Source organism: Anser cygnoides, chromosome 9, assembly GCF_040182565.1.
Source record: "Anser cygnoides isolate HZ-2024a breed goose chromosome 9, Taihu_goose_T2T_genome, whole genome shotgun sequence".
Taxonomy (NCBI): domain Eukaryota; kingdom Metazoa; phylum Chordata; class Aves; order Anseriformes; family Anatidae; genus Anser; species Anser cygnoides.
In genome coordinates this window covers 20,483,604-20,510,819 of record NC_089881.1, presented here as the reverse complement: position 1 = coordinate 20,510,819, position 27,216 = coordinate 20,483,604, and the positions used below count along the sequence as shown (strand labels likewise).

The following is a 27,216-nucleotide window of genomic DNA, read 5'->3' as shown; positions in this document are numbered from 1 at the left end:
GTTGAAATATGCATAACTTTTTGAAGGTAACTTTCAACTTTCATTAGAGTCTTTAAAAGTGAGTTTTGCCCACACTGGTGTAAAACAAAGGCCACTAAATCTTAACACGTCAATGAATGTTTGCTTCTCGCTCATTTTCACCATCTATTTCCACTTCCTCCCGCCACCCTGGCTCCTGCCCTCTTTTCTTTTCATCACTCTTCAGTGTAGCTTACTGCGGTTTCTTGGTTTCAGTATTTACATGCTTAGGTTGACATATCAGGCACTTCTTTCAAAAGAAATCAAAAGCTCTGCAAGTTTTCTTTGTTATCACAAAAGAAACAGAGGAGCTGTCCTTGATGGAGAGAACTTAGAGTCTAGTTTACTGAGAAATAACTCCCATGTCACATGCTACTTTTATCTCTTTCCTGTGTTAGTGTATAGGGAGGGCTTAAGCAGTATGGAGTGCTCTTCTGTGCATCTGGTGTGTATCTTAAAAGAGTGAACGGGAAACTGATGTTTGTACCTATTTTTGTCTGTATGGGAACAATACGGAATGTCTGCAAGTTCTGGGGTGTCAGTGATCGAGGGCTCGGTTTTAATACTGTGTTACGTGGTCTTCAGCTGAACTGAGCATAAAAATTCATGGAAATCAGGGTGGCATGGGGAAGTTCTGGTTTCTGGCAGTGTGTAAAGGTCCAGGACTTCGTCCAATCATCTGGGTAGGCTTCACTAGGACCATATCACAAGTATCACCTGATAACTGGGTGATTCTGTTCTCTGTCGTTATTGATTCACTGATGTATGGAGTAGAGTTATGACCTTGACATGTTATTTGTATTACTTAATTTTAGTTCAGTGAAAGTGCCTAAGTAATTGTCCTCAGTGAGTTCAGTTTAATTTAAACAGAACATGTAGAAAGCATTCAGAGTTTTTTTTATTTTAAAATTTGCAGCTGCATTATCAATCATCCCAGCAATAGGTAATTCAGTAGAGTAGTTGATGCCCACTGGCTCTATTTCCAGGTGAATACCTATTATAACCTCCAGCACTCTGTTTCTTAGAATTCACAAAATGAGGAAAATAAAGCTCATTTCTACCTATCAGTGAGCTACCGCTATTTCTCTGACTGCTGGAATTTATCAAAAGCTACTGTTTCTTTGAAAGAGCAGTTCTCTGTGTATCAAATACGGAACGGACTGTGTATGTCAACAAAGCTGAAAATAACCAGTAAACAGTTCTGCAGCCTTGTGAGAAGGACAGACAAACCCCAGTGACGGACACAAAGTCTGTCTTCCAGCTACACCATCTGAGCTGCAATTTACCTTAAAATGCAACATGTATTCTAATGTTAAGCAGCTGGATGTATTGTAAACAAATGCCAGTAAGTGTCACTATTTCTGACCAATGTTCTCCTACCTTCCCTCTAGAAAAGTTCTTGTAAAGCAATATATTTGATTTTTTATTTATCTTTGCTACATATACATGTATAAATATACGGTTTTGTCTAGTAAACTCTGGATAAAGCAAGAAATCTAACTGAGCACACATACACCCTTGTAGCTATGTAACTATGTTTTGTCTGATCCATGATATCCTTTATTGAGAACCATTTCTGCATTGTTATAGTGGTTCAGTGGTCAAACAGTAGCAGTGCTTAAAATCAATCAGTTTTTATGATCTAATGTTTCTGATCTCTATGTTCTTAACGCAGTTATCTCAGCATTCCATATCCCATCAATAATCTCACTGTTACTCCATAACCCGATCATTTTCTCCTTTACTTCTGGTATGTCTTCAAGTCCCTTTCCAGGCAGGAAAGAATTTTCTTATCTCAAGATTTCAGACTGACTGTTTTGATGATCTACAACTGACCAGACTCTTCTGGTAAATTTTATGCTGTCTTCCCTCTATTATCATTAATGTCCTGGACTGCGTCAACCAGTACCAATTAATTTATCAGATCCAACTATATTTATCAATAAATTCAGTTGCATAAATCATGGCATGATTTTCTTTGAAGGATCAGGGCAGACCATATACAAAGGCCTGCTGTATTTATTTCAGCTCAAAGCAGAACTTCTGGGTCCGTAGCATATGCTTGAATGTCCTTAGGAAAGGATTAATGCCTATTGTTTTACCTTGATATTTCAGAGAGGTGTCCACCAGAGAGATTCCTACTCTGAATGGAAGCCAGGTTTCCCTTTCTATATCTAGATTACTAGGGAGTTTGCATATAAGGGAGCCTTTCCAGATAAAATATGGCTGTGCATAGCTCCCCTCCCTTCTCCCCTGCTTCCTCCTCTCCTTTCTCCCTGGTATATGTTAAGTCTTCCAAGGAAATACACAGCTGGTAGCTGCCAATGGAGAGTTATGGGAGACTCATGTATTGCAGGAAAGAAACAAAGTACAGGTGTGCTCAGAATACCAGAGAATAGCAAAATTTCTTTGCAAAGGCACAAATGTATATCAGCCTCAGAATGGCAAGTTGCGTGGGAACCCAATATTTCCTTTTTCTAAATTGTCAGTGAAGTCTGGTGCTACCACATTTACTGCTGGGAAGTTTTATGAACTTCGTAGTAGAACTTTATGGCCAACAAGGTTTAGCAATGGGAGTTAGAAGTTTCAAGGGGAAGAGAGGTTTTGGTTTTGTTCATGGACAAGCAATGAACTGTCAGTGTTTAACAAAATGTAGTCCAAACTGTCCCCAGGAGATTGTCCTAGAACTACTCGTGAAGGTAGGTCCAAGGCATGGCTGCTTCTGCGTCTTGCCTTTCTCACTCATGGGCTATGTTTTTATAATAACCATGCTCTTAGCTATTTATACTGTATTTCTTCTAGCCAACGCGTTTTTCTCCTTTCTGTCTGTCTTTTGCTTATAGCAGTGCTTTTTAATTTCTCAGTAAATTCAGGGGTTATTCAGTTTAGTACTCAGCAGTCATACATTAATACATTAGTCCATCTGTTCACTTGTACGCTAATGTAGTTGAATTTGGTAGTGAGAGCAAGCTGAAATTGTTAAGGTTAATGACTCAGTGTTTTACAAGACAAAATACATTTGACGTTCAATTGATTGCATGAATTGTTTTATTGAACAATGTGAATATTAAGCTACTTAATGTCATGGAAGAGCATCTTTGTTATTCCAGTAATGTTAGTGAAACCAATGATGTCCTCATCAGTCAGATACATTGCTGTGCTCCAACAGAGTCTATTTAGTCTCACAAATCTTAGTGCTTTGATATCCCAGACATTCCACAGTGCATCCAGGAGGGGAAAAATCTTTACATAAACAGTCTGTGCAGAAACAAAAGTGTACAGCTTCCTTAGCATTTGCACAGCATGAATACAGATTTATTGCTGTAAACTTGTCCTTGCAGATTCTGTCTGGCTCTTCGTTCACTTGAAATTGACTGAGGGCTGTTGAAAGTCAGTGGAAGAAAGGTAGTCCGGATGTTAACAGGGTCAATGGGATATGGGAAAACATAGGAGAAATTTACTTAGACACCAATTATTGCTTCTATTTAATAGTTTACTCAAGTGTCTAGCTACTGAGAACATCTATTATCTAAGGACAGAAGGCACTGAGTTATCTGTCCTCCCTGGAGAAGTAAATGGTGTGTTCCGTTCAAGATAACATTTTAGCATTGTTGTTCTGAGTGGCTAAATTCAACAGACAAGCTAAAAGTCTTCTGTCAGAGTACCTGGAATAAGTATCAGAGTTATATTAGTAATGTGGCACTCTAGTTTTGTCTTTTACTAATTAAAAAAAGAGGGTCAAGATCACTGGACTATCAAACAACTGTGATTTGAGTCACTGATACATCCTCTCAAATAGAGTTTGGAAAGTTCGGTATGTCTTGCCATGGCCATTAAAGAACCATTAATAAGGGTTAAATAAATATTGTCTTAGAAGACATCATTGTTGGTTTATGGCAGGGGATGAGGTTATTAAAGTCAGTATGTATTTTTATCAACAGATGCAAGCAGGCTCTGATTTGAAGGTTGTGTAGCTTCATTAACATTATGGTTATATTTTGCATTAAGTTTACAGAGGAAGCATCACTGTGCAGTAGAGAAGTATATGTTTCAAATTAGCGTCTGTTTGCATATAACTGCCTTAGGATGGAGACAAAGCAAATTCTGCCTTTTAAACAGTGTCCTGCACTCCCTTTGTGATCCAAAGCAATCTGTGAAGGGGAGGAATTCCACTACTGGTATTGTGCAGTAAAGTAGACTTACTAGTTCTCATGTAACTAACACCTTCCCAGATGGGACTTCCATAGCAGGAAAGGTGGCCTTTATTTGATGAAATACAGTGAAGATAATGCATTGCTAGAGTACCTGTGATCCTTAGGACTGCATCTCATTACGTTCAGCGGAAAGGATCTTAGAATTTTTTGCACTGCCCATAATACAATGATACAAAAATATTAAAAACAGTTTCACTTTTGAAACTTTGGGTCCTCTAATCACTACCTGAAAGACTTGCTTTAGACTTCAAGATAAATGACAATCAGTTGCTCTTTCATTAACTGAAATGAAACTGTGAAGGCAATGTAAAATATTGTATGAGATCTGAGAATACTGCATATTTGTAGTTGATTTCTTTTGAAAAGTGCAAGATATGTAGGCCTTTAAAGTAACTCAAAATACAAAACTAATACTTGTTAAGTAATCTTTCTAGCATTCCTGAAATATGCAAAAAAAATTATTTGCCCATGATTTTTTTGTGCTTTATAATATAAAGTAAATCCTGTAGGAATCTTTTCTTCCGTATTAGGAGTACTACTCAACTTTGATACTCAAAAGATAAATACATTCATTTAGTTGTGACTTTTAAAATTAAATTTAATTACGTTCTTAATGGGGAAGTCTAAATGCACATCAAATACATCTCATGTCATTGCTTAAAATCTCATTGCACAAATAGAATGCACGCAGCATTACAATAACTTTTCGTGCTTACAAAACAATTGCAAATTGCAAAACATTAGCAGGAAGTGACAGCATAAAACAATTGCAAGAGATATCAGTAAAAAATATATAAACTATACAAAAAAATTAGTTGTCTTTTTCCCAATTTTTACAGTTGGCCAGTCTTGAAGAAGGAACTCCTTTGAAACAAATTTAGAGAGATGACTAAATGCAAAGAATGAATCACTCCCCCATTTACACGTGTATTTATTGTTCTTAGCAAAAGTCAGTGCTGTTTCTTACTGCAAAATGGTGAGCCTTCCATCTACCCAGTATCTGTCCAATGGATAAAATTAGATTTCTTCATTCAGCATAATAACCTAAATAGTTTTTTAAAACACTAAACATAAAAACCGGAAATAGGATTCATTGAATAGGAAATAGAAGCATTGTGCTTTACAACATTGGTGGTTAGGAAACACTGTCACTAGGATTCGTGGCTTATAGCAGTACATCGTTAGCATGACTTGCTGGCATCTCACTGGCACTGCTTGTTTTCTGTGTAATCTGAGTGCTCACAATTGATTGTAAAACGTTACAAACGTTCTTTCATCCTTCACACCACACATCTAAAAAGAGGTGTTCTCTGTTGCATGCAGTGAATCTGAACTGAGCTTCCTATTTCTAACCTTCTGAAGCTTTGGGAAGATCTTCCCCGAGGTTCTCGATTTCTGGCTCGGGCTGCTTCCTCCTACTGACACTGCTGATTGTGCCTTCAGTTTGCAAAGCAGCCAGGGAATACTCGAGGGAGGAATAATGCTATGCAAGTATCACAGTATCTTAAAAGCTGCTTTCTTCATGCTGTGGTCTGTGAATTTACAGTGATTGTTCAATTCACTTACAAATGCAAGGAAGAAAACATTAAGTTAAAGGAGATGAGAGAAAAATGCATATATTCTTTTCCTGTCTGATGACTGTTGGCTCGAGCTTTATCTGGCTACAGCTGATTTGAATAATAAAATAAATCGTGCACCAGTGATTGCAATTCTATTTCTTCTGTTTTCTGTATAGTCTCATTTGACAGGCCTTGCTTATTTTGTCCAGCATCTGATGACATCACACACAAAGTCAGTGCACATCTTTACCAGAATGAAAAAAAGAAAATAGATTGGGTTTTCTTTCTTTACTAAAACCTCTTTAGTCAACTGAAATAGTAAAATTATTTAAGGAAAGCCTCGTCAGAAACTCCTTCTGCCATGGCTATTTTCACAGGGCAGGGAAATTCTCACTTTGAGATTTTTGACACGCATTAGGCTGTGGCAACTGCAAAGCTTTACTTTTTAAAAGTAATTGAAAAGCATACTCATTTTATGTCTTTAGTTTCATTTACGTAATAACCAGTGAAAAGTAGCTTTTAAATCATAATCCTTTGTGGATTTTGTGAGGGAATATTTAATTAGATTTCAAGAGCATTTGCTAGAAAGGGAAAATTCAGTCTCCTAGTAAGATGGAGAGACATGCACTCTCTTCTGTGATGTATTTGCAGATTTAAGGGCTTTTATTAGTGTGAAATCCTCTATGCCGTACCTTAATATCTGATGTGATTTAATCAATTCAGTTTAACACACATATATGAGAACCACGCCTTGGCTTCAGTATGTTCTATGCTACATAATCCAGTGTTTCAATACATCTATTTAAAAATCTACTTCAGTCTACTGCGCCTTCTCAAAAACAAACAAACAAAAAAAGTTTTCCAGATAGTTGATGATAAACCATATTTTAATCTGAGGTGCCTTTTTCCATTACTCTTTTTGACCCTTATTCCAATGAAACCTCTCTTCTACCCTGCCAGGAAAAAAAAAAAAAAAAAAAAGAAATGGTCTTTTAGCCTATCTGAGGTGAAACACCTGTTTCACAAATAATACAGTTGTATATTTGCTGCCAAGATACCATATGCCAAATGCTTGACTTAGGGTAAAATGGAAGAAGGAATTAGTGAAAGCCTGCAGTGCAGATTTCAGAGGTATTTTTGTTATGCTCACTGCTTTCTCTTTATCTTTTCTTCTGACGTGGTTTTCTCCTTCATGCTGTGACATATTCTTGGCAATGGTCATGAATACAGATGCAGATAACTCCTCATGCAACTGTAGGCCTCTCTGGATGTCTGGGTAATAGTTTTAGACACTGGCATAACTTTATAGTGTGTGCTCTGCGGGTGAATTCAAAATCTCAACTAAACTTGTTTCCCAGGTTGATTTTGAAGGTAAGCACTGCTTTCTTTCTGCTTTATTGTCCAGACACTGCATGTCTGTGTGTTCCCCTCAGGCTGCTGCAACTCTACCCTTCATGCTGTTGTATTACAAAAAAGCAGAAAGAGTGAAACAGATTAATAGCTCGTGGACCAGATCCAACATATAGATGTGGACAGGCATGAGATTATATTCTCAGTCCTGATGCAGCAGAGGCTTGATGCCTCTACTAGACATTATTCTTTGATCTACGTGAAGAAAATAAATGGCTTTCTCTTGGCTTTCACCCCTCTTTTTTGTATATGCTTTGGACTCATGGCAGCATTAGGCTATCATGATTATACTGCTTGGCCTAACTGTACGAACTGCCAAAGGATTTTTGTTCTCACTGCTTTCCCTCTATTATTCTTTCCTAAGTGTCTCTTGCTTTTGTGCTGTACAAAATCGGAGGTACAAAAGCTGTGAAGTGGTGAAGGGTGAAGCTGGCACAAGTGTTGACAATATTGACAAATATTGACAAGGGGGAAGTCAAACAGAAAAAAAAGAAGGTTGGTGCAAAGACCAGTTTTCCAGACTGTCATTGCTGAGTCAAGAAACCTCCACTGCATGTTACTTTCAAAAACAAGCAAACAAAAACCAACCACAAAGAAACTTTAAAAAGGTAATAATTCTGGAGAGATTTGTGGATTATTCACCTGGTTAAGGGGAGAGGGATACTAATCATGTATTTTTTTTCCAGAGTAACAGTCAAGAAAACAGGAATCCTGTTATTGTAGATGTAGCATTGTCCTAGTCTAGTAAACAAAACTGCTTGTATCTACAACAGAACTATTTCCACCTCTAAGACAATCAGTGTGTGGTAACATTTGTTGTTTTGTTGTGTTTCTTTTTTGTCTCTTTGTGTTTCTTTTTTGTCTCTTTCTTTTTCTTTTTTTTTTTTTTAATTCTTTCAATGGCAGCAGAATAGATCTCTAAGATATGTTATGGTATTTACTGTTATACATTAATTCACCAGAGGTGCTGTGGGCTTTTATTCATGACTAAAAATGGATTGGATTAAATTTGGTACATAAATTGAAAGCACGGTATAGAAGGTACACAAGGGATGGCAAGTTTAGTACCTTTAGAAGGTGAACCATTCTGTTCAGTTTATTAGTTGAGGAAGAACAAGATAAGTTAGGAAAATGAGTCTAATAAATCAGGAGTGAATTTTAGTGTCCATCATAAATAAACAAGAGCGAGCTAGGTTTGGGGTTTTTAGATTTTTCTTTCTGCATTTTCGATCCCCATTTAATCAATTCATAAATCAATTAATTACTGTCAGGAGAGCTGAGGACAGCAGGAAATTGGGTTCAAATTAAAAAGAAAAGGAGGCAATTTGTTTTAAGATTGAAAGTTGGATGTTCAATCGAAGTTTAATCAGAAGTGACCCATTATTTGAGAAGTAGAACACCAAAGTCTTTCTAATTTCACAGAATGTTTCGTTAAATGAGTGTTGAAAAGATCAGGTTAACTGGTATTTCCAAAAGGAAGATGAGACAAAAGGGGATTTTTGGAAGTGAGCTTCTAATATATATTACATATTCCTCTTCATTTCTCTTCTGAAGAGATTGTAGTGAATCCTAAAGCATTATACTGGGAATTCAAGGATTATTGGCACTCTCTTTTCTACAGGTTGTACAGATTGTGTTATAAAAATATAGCTTCATGTCAGAAAAGCAAAAAATCTTAATCCAGTTTGGATAGCTGTGGAACAATTTAAAATGACAACAAACAGTGAAGAGAAAATTTGTAATTGAATGAATGGAAGTTGGGCTGCCTAAATTATAGGGTGTCTCACAGTGGTTTGACCTTGAGAAAGTCTTTCCATAAATTGATATCATCATGAGACCTTTCAGCTTCATAATGTGTAGAAAATTGTGGACATTGCACAAAGTGAGTGCTGATTATGAGCTTGCTGCTGCATGGAAGGCAAAATGAAGGAGCTGTTAGAAGTCTGCCTTGTCGCTGTTCATGCTGCCAACTCCTTGCTTGTCGTGAGCAGCAGCACCTCCATGCAGTGAGGTTCTGGCCTGGCTTCCCCAGAAGTGAGTTCAGATGATAATATGGAATCTTGGTCTAAGTCTAACATTGTACTGGTGCCTGACTAAAGTGAAGGGAGATTAATTTTCTTTAGGAATTGAGTGTGGGAGAGTGAGGACGGTAACCGTAGCTATAATTCCTGCTCTGGGTGAAAAACATAATAATATAGTTGGCTTTAATGTTCTTTGGATTATCATGTCTTTTTTTCCTAGTGTATCTTTACTATAAATTTGCTTAGGAAAGGGCTATTAAAAATAAAAACTAACACAGGCTATTGTGAGCTCACAGAAAGAATAAATGAGGAGGGTGATTCAGTTTCTCACTGTAGAAAAGTGTTGCTCTTGCTGTTAAATGCTGAGAGATACTCTTGAAAAACCATCTAGAGTCCTATCTCTGCCATGTGCTCCCTGGGATAAAGAGTGGGCTTCTGTTATTTGGAAAGTTCTTGCAGCTTTCTCTGGTTAGCATAGTGTTTGAAAGACCATAAAAGGTAAGAGAACCAAAGTATCTTTGCCTCTTTTGTAGTTCTTTATGGAGCCATCTTTTCTTTCAGAACAAAACAACTGTTTTAAACATTTTCCTTTAGAAGGGTAGAGTAAGATATTTGAGATGCCAGCATGGTATTTCAGATAGTAATCTTGGATTAACTGTTTGCAAGTATTATCTATGTATATACACATAAAAAACATCTTACACATAATATTATCTATGAATATGTATAAATATATAAAATTGTAGTCATCTGCTCTGTTTTATGTACACTCCATAGCCAAGTCTTTGTTTCATGGACAGAAAGCTGAAGTGCAAAAATACTCAAGCCTGCTTAAAGCAGTGATTGTGTATGACTCCTGTTTAAGATCTTAGCAAGCAGAGTCTTGACTCCATCATGATCAAAGAGACTTGCCACTTGTGTTGCCAACATGTGTTTTGAGTTGTTTACTCATTGTTACTTGCTTATGTTGTGTTCCTTTAAGTCAGTACTTAAAGGGAGGCAGTAGCAAAGACTACCTGTTGGCCTTGCCCAGCCACTGTGGTCTCGACTGGGTTGGAAGCCTTTGGAAGGAGGGTTAATTGCTCAGTGGCTTCCAGAGAAAGAATATATCTGGGAGAGTTTTTTCCAAGCATAAATGTGGTCTCACTCCTCACATGACGGAGTGAGTAACTGGGCCAGTATGAAAGGAAAACAGTAATAAAAATCAAAAAGACCTCCAAACCTTTCACTACAGAAGGGATGAGAAAACCAGAGAGCATATTCGTAGCCTGACCACAAGAGAGATAGGGAAAAAGAAATTCTTTTCTTGAGATCTAAGCAGGGGCTGTGCTGAATTTGTCACATAGTGGAAAGTCACTGGAAGATTGCTGGGCTGAGGAAAAAACTAAAAATAACAACACCCTATATAGAGAAATTACATGTCCTGCATTCTGTTCTCATTCTGTTCCCAGTTTTGAAGAAAAATGAAGGTAGCCTTTTCAGGTGTTTGCATTCAGGAAGATAACAGGGCTGATCTGCATCAGAGCTCTAGCTTGCTTGGGGTTCAGTCACACCACTCACCTGTGTAATGCAAACACTTACAAGCTAATATCTCCTTCTGCTTAAATTGTGGGGAGAAGAAGAAAAAAACTAAACCTGCTCTGTGAACAAAAAATGATGAAATTAATCAAATATGCTGTTCAAGGGTTCCAGTAGGTTTCAGAATATGAAAGATGAAAACACAGGCCTGTGAACTGAATGAATAATAAAAGAGTCACTTTCTCATTAGCAGTGAGGAAGAAACTTTACATGATGCTTTGAATTCTTCTGAATATTCACTGTAAGAGCTTGGCTACTTCTTCAAGGAACCAAATTTTATCTAGATGTTGGCAGTGTTTTTATTGATCAGTCTCTATTAAAGTCAGTGTCAAAGTCAATTGATATATGTCTGTCTTCCCTTCTGCTCAGGCAGTATAGTAGTCTGGAAAACTGGTAGGTTAGGGGAAAAAAATCTCTTGGTATCAGAAAAGCACTTTATATCTGATGACTTTCGTTTCCTTTCTAAGGAAAGGAAAAGGGCAAAGTATTAAAACCAAATTCAGTCAAATATCAAAACAGGCTTTTCTCCAGATTACTAGTAACATAGCTAGTCCTGGTAAGTTTTCCTCTTTCTGTTATAATACATTGTATCTAAGTAATTAATACACAGGTATTTTAGAAATTTCCAGAAGTTAATTGTTTTTCTTCCATTGTTATGTGGCTTATGTCTGGGAACAGTTTGAAGCCGTTTGTATCAGTCATATAGTGGCTGGTGTTCTGCATCAGCTGCAGTATGATAGCATCTTGTTTCTGTAATCCTGCTTGAGAGTGGGAGAGCTTCCATAGCTGGCTGTTGGTGGATGCTGATCAGAGATGTCATGTCACCAAAGAGGAACATGGGAAGTTTCTATTTCGTTTCTCTCCAGGAATTACGGTTTTCATGTGCCTCCAATTTCTGCTGCCATTTTATATACTTTTGTAATGCTCATATAAACATGTATTTTCCTAAGCTGTTTCTAATACAGAATAAAAGTATGGTTGATTTCGTATGTTTGATTTGGAAATTGAATAGTAATTTGATTACATCAAAGGCGCCACTCCAATTAAACTTTTCGCTAAATACTTGACCAAAATTATCAAAAAGACTTCACAGATAAGCATACATGGGTGCTTAGAGGAATAGTCTTATTTTCAAAACTTGTATGTGTGAATAAAATATTTTTCTCTTCAGTAGAGAGAGCTGATGGTCACTTTGAAGTCACTTTCATATTCTTTCTACTCTTTTTATTGGTGATGTTATTATATAGATAATCATTATTTTTGTATTGGTTATCCTTCCCCATTCATAAAACATCAGAGGAAGAAATGCACTTAATATAATGAATAAAAGATTAGTGTGATTAATATACATGGTAGTAAAACAAGAATAGCCATCACAGCTACTGATAACCTTCAGGAGCTGCTGTGAATTTCACCCATGTGCTTCTCTTTGATTCATGGTGCACTGGAATCGAGAGTATTCCTTTCTTTGGGAAAAAAGGCAAGCAGAAGATATTCCATGTAGGGAATGAGAGCACTGAACATGTTTGTAAATGGGTAAAATTCAAAATTTAAGGGAAAATTCTTGCCTAGTGCATCATTTCTAAAAGTATCAGCCATGGTTTCTAAAAGGTTTAGAACATGGTATTGACCATCAAATGATTCAGTCTTAGAAAGACAGATACAAATGCTTAAGTTCATTCTATCTAATATTAGGTGCTTCAAGAAAGCACCTAAATTAAGAGAATGTGTATGAATGCATACTTTCAGTGTTTGTATCTCTGCTATTGAATGTGTTACAAATGTAGAACTACTAGAACCCTAACCTGTGCTCTTCAGGTATGTGCCTAGAATAAGGTGGATAAAAGCTTGTTAAGCAGCATTTCCCTGTCATGTGTGCATCTGATCCATCAAGTTCAGATTCCAAATAAATAACGTTTGTCTAGATGGAGCACAGTCTGGTCTTGTGCAGCAAATCTAATTCAGTAATCATTCCCTTCACTGACTCTCAGTAAGGTACTCAAGAAAGAATATAAATAATGTAACTGTTTCTACATTATTGATTGCAATTATGCGAACGATGATGAACAACATTAGTACCACTGTAGCAGAATGACAATCTTCCTCAACCTCCCCCCAGTCAAATGACATGGCTCTGTAAACTAGTGCACAAACTTAAAACAAAGATTAATAGATGTACTGAATTAATCTTGAAGCATGTATTTTATCATTATAATAAATGAATTTTTGCATCTTCTCTTTGAAATCTTAAAGAAAAAAGGTTTTCTGACAGGAAGAATGACTTCATTTATTGTTCTGATGTTTCTGTGACAAGTTATACAACACAGATGCATGACTGAACACAAGAATTTGTATGAGTGAGGGCTAATTATACCTTGTATTTATTTATGTATTAAGAAAGTGGTGGAAACTTACAACCAGAAATAATTCTCTGGAAATGCATGGAAATACTGATACAGTGTTCATCAAGCAGGCATTAATCTGTAGAAAAAATTAACAAGCAAAATTACCAGCAGTGTAACTATCTTTCTCGAGGCCTACGTTTCACTGAGCTTTCTATGAGACATGTCACACTATTCAGAGAGGCTTTAGTAATGTAGTAGTTCAGGAGGTGGACTGAACATCTGTAGGGAACTAAGCCTAAATGGAGTTGTTTTGAGTAGAGCATATTGGCATATCACATTGCTGATATGATTATAGTGCATTTGTGTCCCATGGTAGTTTGGATAGACAACTACCAGTGCTGTGCCACTGTAATGCCCAAAACTGGCTCTTGGATCCATGTGATGTGACGCACTGGGTGATACAAACACAGTTCTGATGCAGCAGGCATAGATCGGATACCACCACTTTATCCCCCAGGGGTGCATGAGTAAGATACTTTATATTACTCATCTTGAAGAGTAGGGTAGGCTTTTTCTCTACTTCCTTTTAACTTCTTACGTTTGAATTGGAGCTAACAGCATTTTTTATTCTCATAATTATTTATTTATTTTTGCTAAAGTACAATTTTTTTTCAGCCTTTGTATGGCTTGGAACCCAGCATGAGAAAGAGCAAAGCTCAGTCGCATAAAGAGAGGTTGTACAAGCCAGAAAAAAGCATCTAAATTGTTTGTCTCTCTCATTTGCTCACTTCCTGATGTTTAAAACAATAAGTCCTACAGAGTGTTTTTAGGAAGTGAAAAGGTCGTGGAGTGCAAACCTTACAAATCAATTCTGTTAAGCTCAGATCAGTTTTAATACTTTTTTTTTTTACCAGAACTTTATTCAGCTACTGCTCAGCATGAAACATCTGAATGCAAGTAACTCTTTGGCTGTTGAAGAATGAGTTGAGCATCATTACAAGGTTTAACACTCCCTAAAAAAAGGCTTCACTTCTTGTATACACAAACTGGGGGAGGGGGGGAGAGTTTGGGTATAAAGATAAAACCTATTGAAGATCGATGTATGTCAAGAAGAGAAAACTGAAGAAATGTTAGTCTAGTAGATACAGGAAGCTGGTAATTAAGAAAGATGTGATTCCAAAACATTGTCAATATTGCCTAACAGTCCAGGATATTCTAGCTAAATACAGTAATATTATATTCAGGTGCTTGGCAAATTGAAACGCAGAATAAGATTCATGAAAGATTTAGGACTTCTAAAAGGAGATACATAATATTATGATGTTGAACTTGGTTGCCTAGAGATAACCAGAGCCTGGCACAGGGCTTGAGAAGTTTTGTCACTCTTCAGGACATAGATAAGTGAAGCAGGGTTGCGGAGGATTTGTCTCTGATTATCTGTGTGTCAGAGTTCATTTTGAAGAGTATATTTTTAAAAGAACTGCTCATAACTAATAATTTTTAGAATGGTATGATACCCATGTGCTTTCACATCTTTCTGCTGATCTCTGAAATAACTTTGGCTATAGTTTCTGTGGTCTTGTACTGAACTCATTGCTGTTGGTGAGCAGTAAGTGTATTCAAAGTATGCTTACCAAATGGGTAGAGCACCCAAGTCCACCAAGCTGGACCTCTGCATTTATTTTTATACCCAGCAGGGATTAGACGGGCTCTAGATTCCTAGCTGTTCCAGGAGGGCCAGCTCTGACCATACCTAGAGGGCCAAACTACAGGCACTTAACAAAAGTAAGGATAATTTTAGGGTGTATGCCTCAGGGGCTATGGGTATGTAGAGAAAGATTTTTCATTTCAGTTTTGTTTCTGGATTATTATACTGGGTTCACAAACATCGGCTCAAAATAATTCGCAGTTTCAGGCATCTGTGTACATTTGAGACCTGGGGTTTTATTTTCGTTTCTTTTTGCTTTTTTTTTCAGTCCACACCTGGGTATCAGTTTATTGTTTTCTTGTGACAGCAAATATGCAACCTGTTTGCTTGCTTTCCTGCAGTATAAGACACAAACATTTTGTACAAATATTAGAAAAGAGTGGTAAACCTAGAGGGTATAATTCTAGGGAATTGACCAAAACACCATCTTATGTATATGATATTACTTTATACAGAATTAGCATGTTTACAGACGATAAAAGTATGTTCTTTGAGTATGGTGTTTACATATATTCTGAAGAATGAATTATAACTCATTTATTGAATGTTGTAATGCTGGTACAATTTTTTTTTTTCCTCCCTGTAGACAAAATTCTTTGCTGGGTTGGGAAACATAATTAATTACAAAGACTACTACCATTCCAGAAATAGTCATAAGACTTGGGCGGGGTTGTCTCTTTCAAGGACTTGAAATCAGTTAATTAGATCAGTAAAATAAAAGCTAATAATCCACAAAACTTAAGAACAATTGGAAGAGTTTTGAATCTCTGAACAAAACCCAGTAAGTATTTGAATGAAGAAATTGATGTAGAATCCTAAAAGGGTGCTTCTTTCTTTCTCACAGAATTCTAGCTTTCTCTCCGAAGCTCTTTTTCCTGTACATGCAACAAAAACTGAAGAGCTGGATCCCTCGTTCAAACTGCACGAGACCATTGCAAAGGTAAAGAAATGGAGAGATCTCATTTCCATATACTGTCTTTCACATGGACAAATTTAAATTTGCAAATAATATAGACAATTTTGGAAGGTGACCTATTTTTCTTCCTGTTAATACTTGTTTTGTGCTCAAAAGTATTGGAGGATTTTTCATCGAGATTCACCTTTTGAATATTCTCTACTGTAATATTTGGTCAACCAGCATGATCAAAAGAGCTTTTATGTGTATATGCTTCATTTTATGTATTCAGTTGTATTTCTCATGGTTCACATTAAACTTGTTATCGGCATGAATGCAGGGCATTGAGCCTCACTAGATGGCAGGAATAGGAATTAGTAAGTTTGTTGCTGTCATTTTTGACAGCGAAGAGGGCTCTGAGGGCACCTTCACCTGCATGGACAGTTTTATGAACTATCACAGCGTGCTCACCTGGGAGGAAGGTGTTTGCCATCCCATGAGTCTGGAGATTGGCCCACAGAGGGGGATGCTCCCAAAGTTAATGTGTTCTGACTCCTCTCTCATCGCTCCAGTTTAGTTCTGCCTCCATGTTATTTATTCATACAAGCAAAATTACTCCCTGCTTTAAAGTGCTCTTTCCTCACCATGTCCACTCATCAAGCCCTGATTCTACAGTGGTACATGATAGCAAATGAGTCCTCCTTCATGGATTCATACACATGATGCACTCAGGCTTCTTATAAACTAGAACTACGTAGACCTCACTAACCGATTTCTTTGCTTATTTGAAGCTATCTCTTTTGGAAGAGCAGCTGCTATTGAAACGCTTCTTTTGGCAACAACAAAAATCAATTCTCCAAGATCAGCAATGTGCAAATTTAGCATATAGGCACATCAGCAGCTTTGGCAAAACAGCTACTGTTCTGTTTTTTTTCAGTTGGTTTGGTTTACAGTTTTTTTTAGTTACTTAGTTTGTTTTCTAAAAGAAAAAAAAAAAAGGAAGTACATGTTCCTACACATGGCTTTTGAAGCTCGGCCAGTTAAGGAACAATCACAAGAAAAAAGTCTTCTTTGAAGATTTTTAATAAAACTTATGTTTAACCAGTCCTTAATGCCAAAGTGACTGAAAAGATTCACCAATTATTTTTTTTTTCCAAAGACTGAGGGCAGTATGTATTTGATTAATTACTGTGTAATTGATTTTGTGACTTACTGGGCCACGTGTAATTTGAATAATCTGTATTTAAGTATTTGCTTTAGAATTTTGACTAACACAGAAAAATGCTTACTAGATAGTATGACATGAAGCATTTTGAAACTGTTTAAGTTATTAGAAATTATTGCAAATAATTTTAAGTAGGTTCATTGAGCATCACAATTGTCTTTGTTAGAACTTGGTGAAGATTGCAGTAGAATACATTTATTTCCATTATGCTTCTCAGACTGTAGCCCGGGATGTTTTTATATAGATAAATAATATGTGCAGCAATTGGGTGAGATCCTCAGCTTGAGATTTTTGTCATCTTTAGCTTAGCTTAATTGATCTACTTCAGTAGTTTTCTGAGTAGATAGAACAGGAAGTTTTCTAAATTTAATTTATTGTTTACTCTTCTTTACTGATAGATAATGTAGGCACTTCAACCTCATTAACACTTGGAAAAGGAGATTGATGAACGTAGCAGGTAAAATGAATGAGAGGTGTTCATCTATGAAAGAGATAGATCTATAATCTGATTGCTTAAAAGATCTAATTTGCCAGAACACTTGTCATCAATTTATCTTTGATTTCAGCACTTTAAAGGTGGATTTAGGGCAGATTGCTGCAAGGCCCCGTCATATTGCATTTCAGAATTTAGTGATATCTTAAGCAGAATTTACAGACCTTGTAATCTGAAGTGTGTTTTGTAATACATATATCAAGTATTAAAATGGAGAAATCTTTGCCTGTGTGGCAGAGAATGAATTTTTCTATCAGACCAGAAGAATTCAAGTGAAACTCCATTGTTATTAAACACACAAAACTCATAAAAGTATGTGCTATTGTTCAGTAAGTTTTGTCAGTGTTACTCAGCAGCCTACATCAGTGTTTCATGGTAACTAGTCAACTGGAGGTATTAACAATAAGTTTGAAAATACTTTTGTGTTTTGAATTATGCTCGCTAAAGTAGCCTAATAAGACTCCAGGATTGCGCAGTTCTAAAAGCTTTAATGGCAGTCCCCCAACAGGGAGTGCCACTGGAGCCACTTACCTAATAACAGCCTTGGAATAGTAATAACCTTCTATTGATTTTTACTTTGGCAGGCACCAAAGTGTTGAAAGGTATGCCAGAAGTGACATAATTGGTTTTATAATGAGTTATGGGTGCTGACAGATGACTCTTGAGAAAATTATTAGTGATCCTGATTATTCCACCCTTCGATTATGGAGCTGCATGAAGTATAACCAACTATCATAATGCAGTTAACTTCTAAAAGTTACATAAAACAGCAATAGTAGAGGAAATACCTTTTTCTGTGTAACACACTGTAGTATTTCTCTCCCCCCTTTTTTTTTTCTTTTAAATAAGCGCTTCCAAAAATATGACAGGCAGATTCTTTTCTTGAAGCAAATAGAATAAAAAGCACTGGACTGCAGGATGGTTAGTAAATGAAATCCACATTTTAACCACAGATAAGGTACAGCACATAAATTTTGATATGAGGAATTCTCTAACAGAATCGTACTGTTCTTTTCTTTTGAAGCATGAGAGGGATATATATTCCCATTTACCCATTGTGTATGGCTATTCATTCTCTACTGTAAGTGTAGGGGATACCCATTCATATTGCAAATGCAGTGATATCCATATCTTTGGTAGTTCTTTTCTGTATCATCTGCCTAAAGTCAAATTCTGTGGCTTGATGCATGCTACCTCTGATAAATATTTGGGTAGGGGATTCCACTTCATCTTCATGCATGGTGCTTGTGAGTGAGCTCTTTTTTTGCATGCTTCTGTATTGAAAAAGTTAAAAGTAACTGTGTGTGTATATATATATATATATACATAACCTATATATAATATTCCAAATCATTATTGAAATACTAAATTTGTTAAACAGAAGATAATACAACATATCTAAATTAACATGGAGTCAAAAACCTTACTATTCCAAAGTCTAATACTGCATATCAGTACAATAATAGCGTGATGAACAGTAATAATGCTGTATCTTGCCGGAGTCTAAAACCCAAACAAAATCTTGTTGTAGTCAACCAACTTGAAATTTCTTTGCATTTCACTGAAGCACCTGTTGTGTTTTTGGCAGGGATTGCAATCTCTGAAACATCAAGTGGAAACACTTTCACAAAACACGTACAGCATGTTGCAGAGTTTTACTGGAAACATTTCTACCAGCACATTATTACTGGCATAGCTACTTCAGCAGAGTACATTCACATTCAGGTCTTGTTCCCACTACAACACACCCTTTTTAGTATCTGACTGTTCTTTGAAAAAAGCTGTGTGGGATTGTGCTTATGCATCCCAGTGGCGTCTGTTTCAAGGCAGCTGTGCATCTGGATTTCCATTGATGTGTCTTTCTTTCTCATATAAAAATTTCCTTGGTGTAGAACTAGAGGATTTGGCAGAATGGTTCATGATTTCTAGACAGTAGAGACAGTGTATTACTCCAATCAGAGTTAACAACACATATATCAAAGTGCTGCTATGGTGCATGCAGAATGAATTTGAAATATTCTCAAAGCAGAAGTCTGATGCATGCAAGAATATTGCATATCCAAACCTAGACCAGTAAACCCTTTATCCTTGGAAAGCATAGGCATAGATATGGCAGCCTGCCCCTGTATCACCGTGTGGTGTGCTAACCAGAATTTTTTGTTGTATGCTATGAGTTGCCTCATGGAAATGTGACACTTTGAAGCGTCAATCTCCATGGGTAAGTTCTCCAGTTAACTTTCTTCAGTGATCTGTTTCTTTTGATGTCGTTCTTAAAATTCCTGTTTCATTTGGGTGTACCAGACTTTCACGTCAGTTATCATTCTCTTTATCGTCATACCTCTGAAGATGTTGCACAGACCAACAGAACTATCTTGTCTTTTTATAGACAAATTATACTATGATTTAATACTTGCAAAACTAATTGCAAAAGACTCCAGCCAGCAAACAGGAATGCTGACCAGGGTAGGTGACAGAGATGGTGAATTAAGTTAATAGCAAGAGGCACAGTTTGGGGTGTATAAAGGGAGAAGCAAGCTGGAGAACCAGATTAATATCCATATTTAAAAAAATCTGCTGTTGATAGCAGTTTTTTAGGTGTAGAATTTGACCTTTGTTTGAAGACATCAAAATAGTCTGCAGTATCATTTGGATGCTCTGCTACACATAAAAATATCTTTTTTTTTTTTTTACCTGAGAAATTGCAAGATGACTTGGTTCATATCTCGATTTTTCCATTAGTCCTCCCACAGCTGACAGTAATTTGTAGTATTTCAGCAGATCCCATCTGCCATGAGGTGTTACAATAATAAGAGGCAAATTTTGTTAGCAAAATCTGATAACATAGGTGCAGCATAATTCTCCAATTGCCAGATAGTCTCCCCGTAATTTACATTACTTGCTTTGCTTTTTCAATCAGCCTCTCATATTCTGGTCCTGAGCATCTTAATGGTGTTTGAGATGTGCAAAGTAGAGCTGTTGTCTGTGGTGACAGCCTTAGTGCATTCATACAAAACCAAACTTGTCTGAATTTTTCTGCAAAGAAGCACAGTGATATTTCACAGAAATGGTTTGATTTAGCACGTATTCTTTTAAGCACACAAGTGAGAGTTTTCATTTTACCTTTAGCCTTCTTGCATGAAAGAACATATAATCCAGTTCAAGCAGAGGGTAAATATAAACCTGCTGAAAACTCCCTCCTGACAGTATGTATTTTATTCTGTAGCTATTGTGAGCAGGAAAAAAAAAAAAAAAAGGAGAGAAAATCTGGTGATACAAACTATAGCTGTAACTTAGGGGATGCTGTATGAATTGTGGTGAGCAGGGAAGTAACAGTATACAAAGAAAAAAAAATTATTTGGATTTTCTCAACATTAGATGTGAAAGAGGTGACTTTGCTGCTAAAGACATGAGGTGTTCTGACAGACAGTCATGCTGCGTTTGGCCAAACAACATATCCTCCATGAGCTCTAGCCTAGCTAGTGTAGATACGTTAGGAATTTTTCAGTAGTTCTTTTGTGCTAAAAGCAAATAGCCTCAAGGACTCTTGTACTTTATACTTGAACTTGTATGGATAAAAACTAAGTAATAAAAATGAGTTGAAATTGCAGAGTCCCTGATAAAGATTTGATGAACCAGCTTCACTGGCCAACACAACTTCACTTGGTTCGGTCAGGTATTCAAAAGCAATGGCACCTCCCAGAATTTTCCACATCTTTTCCTCTGATGTCTCCTTCAAAATGGAGAAAGCATTACAGGACAGAACTAGTTCAGTGTCCTGTACCATTTATTTGTGAAGTTAAGGAAAAATGTCATGACTCTGGTCTTCTTTTGAGTGGCTGGAGTTTAATATGCTTTCAGCTTACAGAACTCTGACAACTAGGAAAATTCCAAAATAACCAGGCAACTGTGGCTCCAAGGGAACTGAACAAGGGAAACTGAATGAACAAGAAAGCACAGCCATTGTTAGTAGCATGCTTTATGTAGATACTATTCCCATGGATTGTCTGTGTGCAGTCCTACCTGTTCAGTGCTCTGACTGTCAGGTGGGAATTAATTCTAAATTCCTTAAAGACATGTATTAAAAGTTATTTTCATCCCATTTTCATATTGCAGCAATGCTATATGCTCTTTAAACAAAGTTAACATTGGCTTCTATCAGAATGTTTCTTAACCAGATTGCTGTTTAGAAACATATTTTTCCTGGACTCTTCTTTTAGACCTAAATTTTACTCAGTTGCTTCCAAGATTCATCTGCTGGCTGTCAGTAGAAAAGGAAAAGTTCATAGCATTATTTTTCAAGGTAGCGTTGCAATTTAAGTGGAGTAAGCAAATACATGTCGCCTTCATTTGATTCAATCACAACACAGGATAAACATATAGCATATCAACATACATAATATATCATAAAATCTTATAATGGAAACCCAGGATTGGTTTTCTTAGTAAAATTTGTGGAAGACTTTTTACTCCAAACTACAGCAATCTGGCTAAATGAAAGAAGATAAGGTAGGAGTGAGAGGAAGCATTTTTTAATCCCCATTTTATATAGCAGTAAAAAAGATACCACCAACAATGGTAATTAAAATAACTGAGCAACTACTTCATCTCCTCGCCTGAATTCATGAGAAATCCACAGAATCAAGTGACCTGTCTAGGACTATAGACAAAGGCTGGGGCAGAGTTCAATGCTGAGGCTAAATTTCTGAAGTTGGTATGTAGCATCTGTGTTTATTTGCTGTAATTTCAACTACTGGCCATGACCAATTGGGCAGTTCTGTACCGTATACATAAGCCTAGGGAATGCCTATATTTGTGGGACTTTGCTGACTTGGAAGAAGTTACATTGCCTATGGCAATGCCTTCATTTACAATGCCTTTTTTTGCTAATGTAATGCAATTGCATCTCTAGGTGGTTACTGAGTGCTGCATTGGTGACAGATGCTCAGCATAGGCATTTATGACAGGTGTCTTTTTTTCTTTTTTTTTTTAAGGTGGTTGATAATCATGAACGTACTGAGAAGCCACTTCATATTTATTGCATGTCTAATGATTGTTTTCTATTTTGTCCAATAGTGGCTGTGTGATGGGAGAATTTATTTTCCATCAATTGCTTTTACTTCAAAAACTTAAACTCGTTATGAGAGATATCAAATAATTGGACATGTGCATGCATTTTGTACGGAATGTCAACATGTATTTATATTCAACAACTGAAATCCAACAACTGAAAATCTGAAGCTTGCTACTCTAATAGGTAGGAACATGCCTCAGGTTATTTGAATTTTCTCCTATGATTCCCACTGTCCTATTTTTCACACAGTTACTGAATTCATCAGAGTATAATTTTATTAAACCATTCTTCAGTAACAGTACTACTGTAGCATTTGCTACTAGTTAATACTTTAACTGTCAAGGATTCAATCTTTATTCTAGGCATATATACACTGAATTTGGTGGCTATGCAAGGAAGATACAACTTTTCTGTTTTATTAACAAACTGTTATCTCGTTTCTTTTCTCTTCCTTGCCAAAAATAAAAAAATCAGCGCTTATGTGTCATGCAGTGTATAAACAGATTTTAATTAACGGCAGTTTATATTATGAACCTGTATGCAACTCTGTCTTCTGAGGGAAACTATGATCGCATTTGACAAAAAAGTCAAATCAGACAATCCTTTCCCCAGAGTGTGCCTCTTAAAACATCGTTTCTTCTAACACTAATGTAGTAATAACTCTTTTTTAAATTTAACATCATCCAATTTGCATATGACTGGATATGAGGTAAAGTCAGAAAACTTAAATATCTGTTTAAGTGCTTTTTAAAAAGAGATGCAAATTAGATGCTTATATACTGTAAATGAATTATTTGGTTTTGCAAACAAAAAGTTTTTGTGGAACTTTTGTGGAAGTTGTGAGACAAAGTTAGTAAATACTTAGAAAAAATATGCTGAGTCAAGAAAGAACATAAGCTAAAGGTATTACAAAATCCCAAGAAGAACATCTTGTTTATTGATCTGTTTTTATTAGGAGCGTGGTCAATAACAATAAAAAATACTGCCAGTTTGCTGACACACTAGCATTCGTGAAGCTAAGATTAGACCAATTATCATTAAACTAAGTACAGGTGACTAGCTGTAAGCCACAATTATAAAATAAGTACAAGTGTCCTTCAGAGAATTGTGGACTGAAAGATCCTATATCAAAAGCAGAGGAAAATACTAAACTAACCATTTAGGTTATTTCGTATCTTCTTATTTCAGTAGGTACCAGGGAAGAGATCATCTTTGAATAACACCACAGAGTTTTCTTTTATGATGTGTTCAGCACTTTTGAGAGGAGTTAGGTTCTGCTAAGCAGTGACAATGAGCAGGGAGTTCTGTCAGTCCCCCTGTTTCACCTCTGTGAGCCTGTAGCCAGATCTTAGTGCATTTGAGCTGTAAAAGCTATTAGTTCTCTGTTCACAAGAAGTGATAATTGCATTGAAAGAATGTTGTCTAAGCACTTAGTTCAAAAAAGCAAAACCCACTTTCTTGAGTGCATTCCTACTGAAGAAAGGTCACTAATGACTGGACGGGACTTTCTGGCTGTCAGTCATGTTGTAGATAAGAATATTCCCGCAACAGGAAAGGACATAGGTAAATAAGCTTGGTCTTCTACTGGTAAATTTTGCCTCTCGGACTTAGAGTTCAAGTATGATCCCTTCCATTCCTACTCTGAGTCCAGAAGAACGGACTCAAGCCCATGGGTATGAGATCTAGGCAGCCAGCAGGACTGATCACCCCATGCTCCAGCAGTTTGTTGGGCCAGGGGCTGGGTAGGATTTGTAGCGATCTAACCATAAAAGCAAAGCAATATAAAATATGCACTTTTCATTCAATAAGTTTATTCCATATTCTAGAAGACAAAGGTTACACATATCTGTTCTCCTTTTCATGAAATATTTCTGCCATCTTTACAGTGAACACAAATATATTTTTTCTTTTTACAATATTTACCCTAGAACCAAAGTTTATAAGCTTCCCTAGACAGTGGTGACATCTGTTGATAGAAATACTGTTAAAGAACTTTATTTTAAAGTTTGTTGAATCTAATCTAATGCTGACTTGATGTCAGCAGATGGATTTCTGTCTCCAAATATACTTTTTATTTCCTCAGAAAACTTTCGAAATATTGTTTAATGTTTATGACACCTCATACAGTAACGTTCAGAAATGATTAAATATTTTAGTTTTAATAATAGAAATTCATTGATTCATTACCTGTTGCTTGTTAAAATTACTGCTGAAGGAATAACTAAAGAAAGTCCAGATTTCCTTGTATTAAGAACAGGACTTGGACTGCAGAGAATTATTGGAATATGCAAGAGAGGTTTTCTTTGAGACAGCTTTGGAAATTCAGTCAGTCCCGTTGATTGACTGGCAGTACATCTTGATACTGCTTTCCTAAAATGTTTTCAAAAAGCAAATCGTTATGTTTTCTTCCAATGGAAATGATTTTTCTGTTTAATAATCAGAAATAATATTCTGGCTATCAACTTTTTTTTTTTATATATACCTTCTTGTAAAACTAATGGCCAGGAGATTCATACATTGAGGTTTAATTCTAACCATGCACATGCATTATAGATTTTCAAATATACAGCATCTCTATTATTCATCAAAATGAATTTAAATCAACATTTAAATTAATGTTATGAAGTACAACATTTGGACGTAAAAATATTTTTATAAGGATTTTAGTAACCAATGAACTAAAAGCTACACTTCAGAAGAAAGGATAGAAAATGTTCTAGAGTAATGCAGTAGTATAATCTAGTGTGCTGCACTTTTTCCCTCACTTAAAAGTATGTAGAAATAGAGTTCTATTGTTAATCTTATTTTAAAAAATTGTGCTTCCTGAATGGTGCTTCCTTTGCAGAATCATTCAGGATGATGTGGTGTTTTCTTATAGCCGCTCGAGAACTCTTGAATCTCAGTTCTCTTCTTTTTAGGTGAAAGAATAGTTCATGCAAACTTTAGGATTTAGCTTTTTTAATTTCTTATGACATCCTCCTTTCATGCTGATGGGCTAGGAATGTACAGCTTTTTATTAAAGCACTGAGTTCGCAAAATCTTCCTTTTACTGGCTTAATTGAGCTATTTATACACATGGACACTTCAAAATCCAAGTCAGTTTATAGAAAAATAGTCTACTTATTGATATTTTCTATATGTTTTTATAAGATATTTTAAGTATAATACAAATATATGTAAATATATATATATACACTCAAAACCAGAAAAGCTAAATTTTTAGCCCAACATAATTACAGTTGTACGCTATACAAACTGGCAGGCTTTTTATCACAACTTTCTCTAATATCCAAGGCAATAAAAAAAAATCAGACTTCAGCTCAATTTAGAATATTGTTGCAATACTTTGTGATTCTAAAGATTTTATTGCCTTTTCATTTTTCTCCTACAAAAATGGTTTTAGAACACAAAAGTGAAGATTGTACAATTTTTTTTTTCTCAGTGGGTTGTTTCCCTGGTTTATCCTTCCGAGGAATCTAATTTTAAATAACATTGGTGCATATGTCCAGGTGCCAGACTGTGTTAATCATTTAGATTTCCCTGACTAGTGCTGTCTGTCAGATAGATAAATATGATGTAAACAGATGAGCCCAGATCTAATTTCCATTATAGTTCTACTCCAGTGTACTTCAGTGGAGTTCACTCTGATTTCAACTAGTATATGAGCCAATGGTCTACACGAAGTGTGCATATAAAGTAAAATATTGGTCAGATTTTAAGCTGCTCACAAGGCATTTGAGCCTGTAAGTACAGATGCACTCTCAGATTTTCAGGTGCAAAATGAGAGGCAGCAGCTGCAAATATGAATCATTATATTTCAAAACAAAATCTGTAGTTTTGTTCTGCTTTGTGAATATAAGATTTATTTGAAAATGAAATTATAATCCATATTCTGCATCCCATCAGTAACCATCCAGTACTATATCATATTGACATTGCTGTGCTTGAGAAGGGAATTTAGCCCCAGTACTTAAAAGGAAACAGAGGACTACTTTGAAGACAAAAGACTAATACTTCCCTATTTATGCAACTGAAAAACTTCATTAGGCTCCGCAGAATAATTGCTCTGCTACAGAAGTTCTAGGTATCATTAAACAAACAAACAAAAAATTTAATCAGCATAAAAAGATGGAAACTTTTTTTCTCCTTATTTTTTACTTGCAATATGGAGAACATTCCCTTGTGTCTGCAGCACTTATGGCTCAGTGCGCTATGACTTTTGATCGGCAAATGAATTTTTGAATAGAAAGTCTGTATGTAATATACAAAATTATATAAATTAATTTAAAATGCGATTTATGTAAGTATTTAGAGAAAGATGTAACCTTGATAAAACTATTAGTTACACATCTTGTTTTTAAGATAATTTGTTTGCCTTAATGTGGAAGAACACTACTGCAATTTAAGTTTTCATCTTGATTTTATCCACACTTTTAGAAGAGTCTAAGGATTTTATTTTATTTATTGAATTAAAAGAAATGTTTGCCTCCTCCTGGCTTAGATACATCACTTCTCATTTACTACCCCATCCCTTCCTGTCACCTATGTTCCATCAAATTCTGAGCTGTTCTCAAATTCTTGGTACCTGCTATTGGAATTGGATCTTTCAAAAGACTTGAAACTAACGTAAAATCTAAGATCATCAGAAGTATCCATCAGTTTTGTGCTGCTGATTTTGT

The 27,216-nt window shown here is 36.0% G+C and overlaps 1 protein-coding gene across 13 annotated transcripts in view; it reads left to right on the top strand.

The window, feature by feature from the left end:
• NAALADL2 (N-acetylated alpha-linked acidic dipeptidase like 2) overlaps positions 1-27,216 on the top strand; it is a 439,850-nt gene that overhangs the window by 360,783 nt on the left and 51,851 nt on the right. For 12 of the 13 annotated variants that reach the window (XR_010833438.1, XM_067001999.1, XM_067001993.1 and 9 more), the window contains one exon: positions 15,698-15,793. The exons of the other annotated variant lie outside the window; for it this stretch is intronic. Coding sequence is in view for 11 of the 12 variants with exons in the window: in XM_067001999.1 (XP_066858100.1) it covers positions 15,698-15,793 (96 nt within the window). In the remaining variant the exon portion in view is untranslated. The remainder of the gene's footprint in view (positions 1-15,697; positions 15,794-27,216) is intronic. 13 annotated transcript variants of the gene reach the window in all.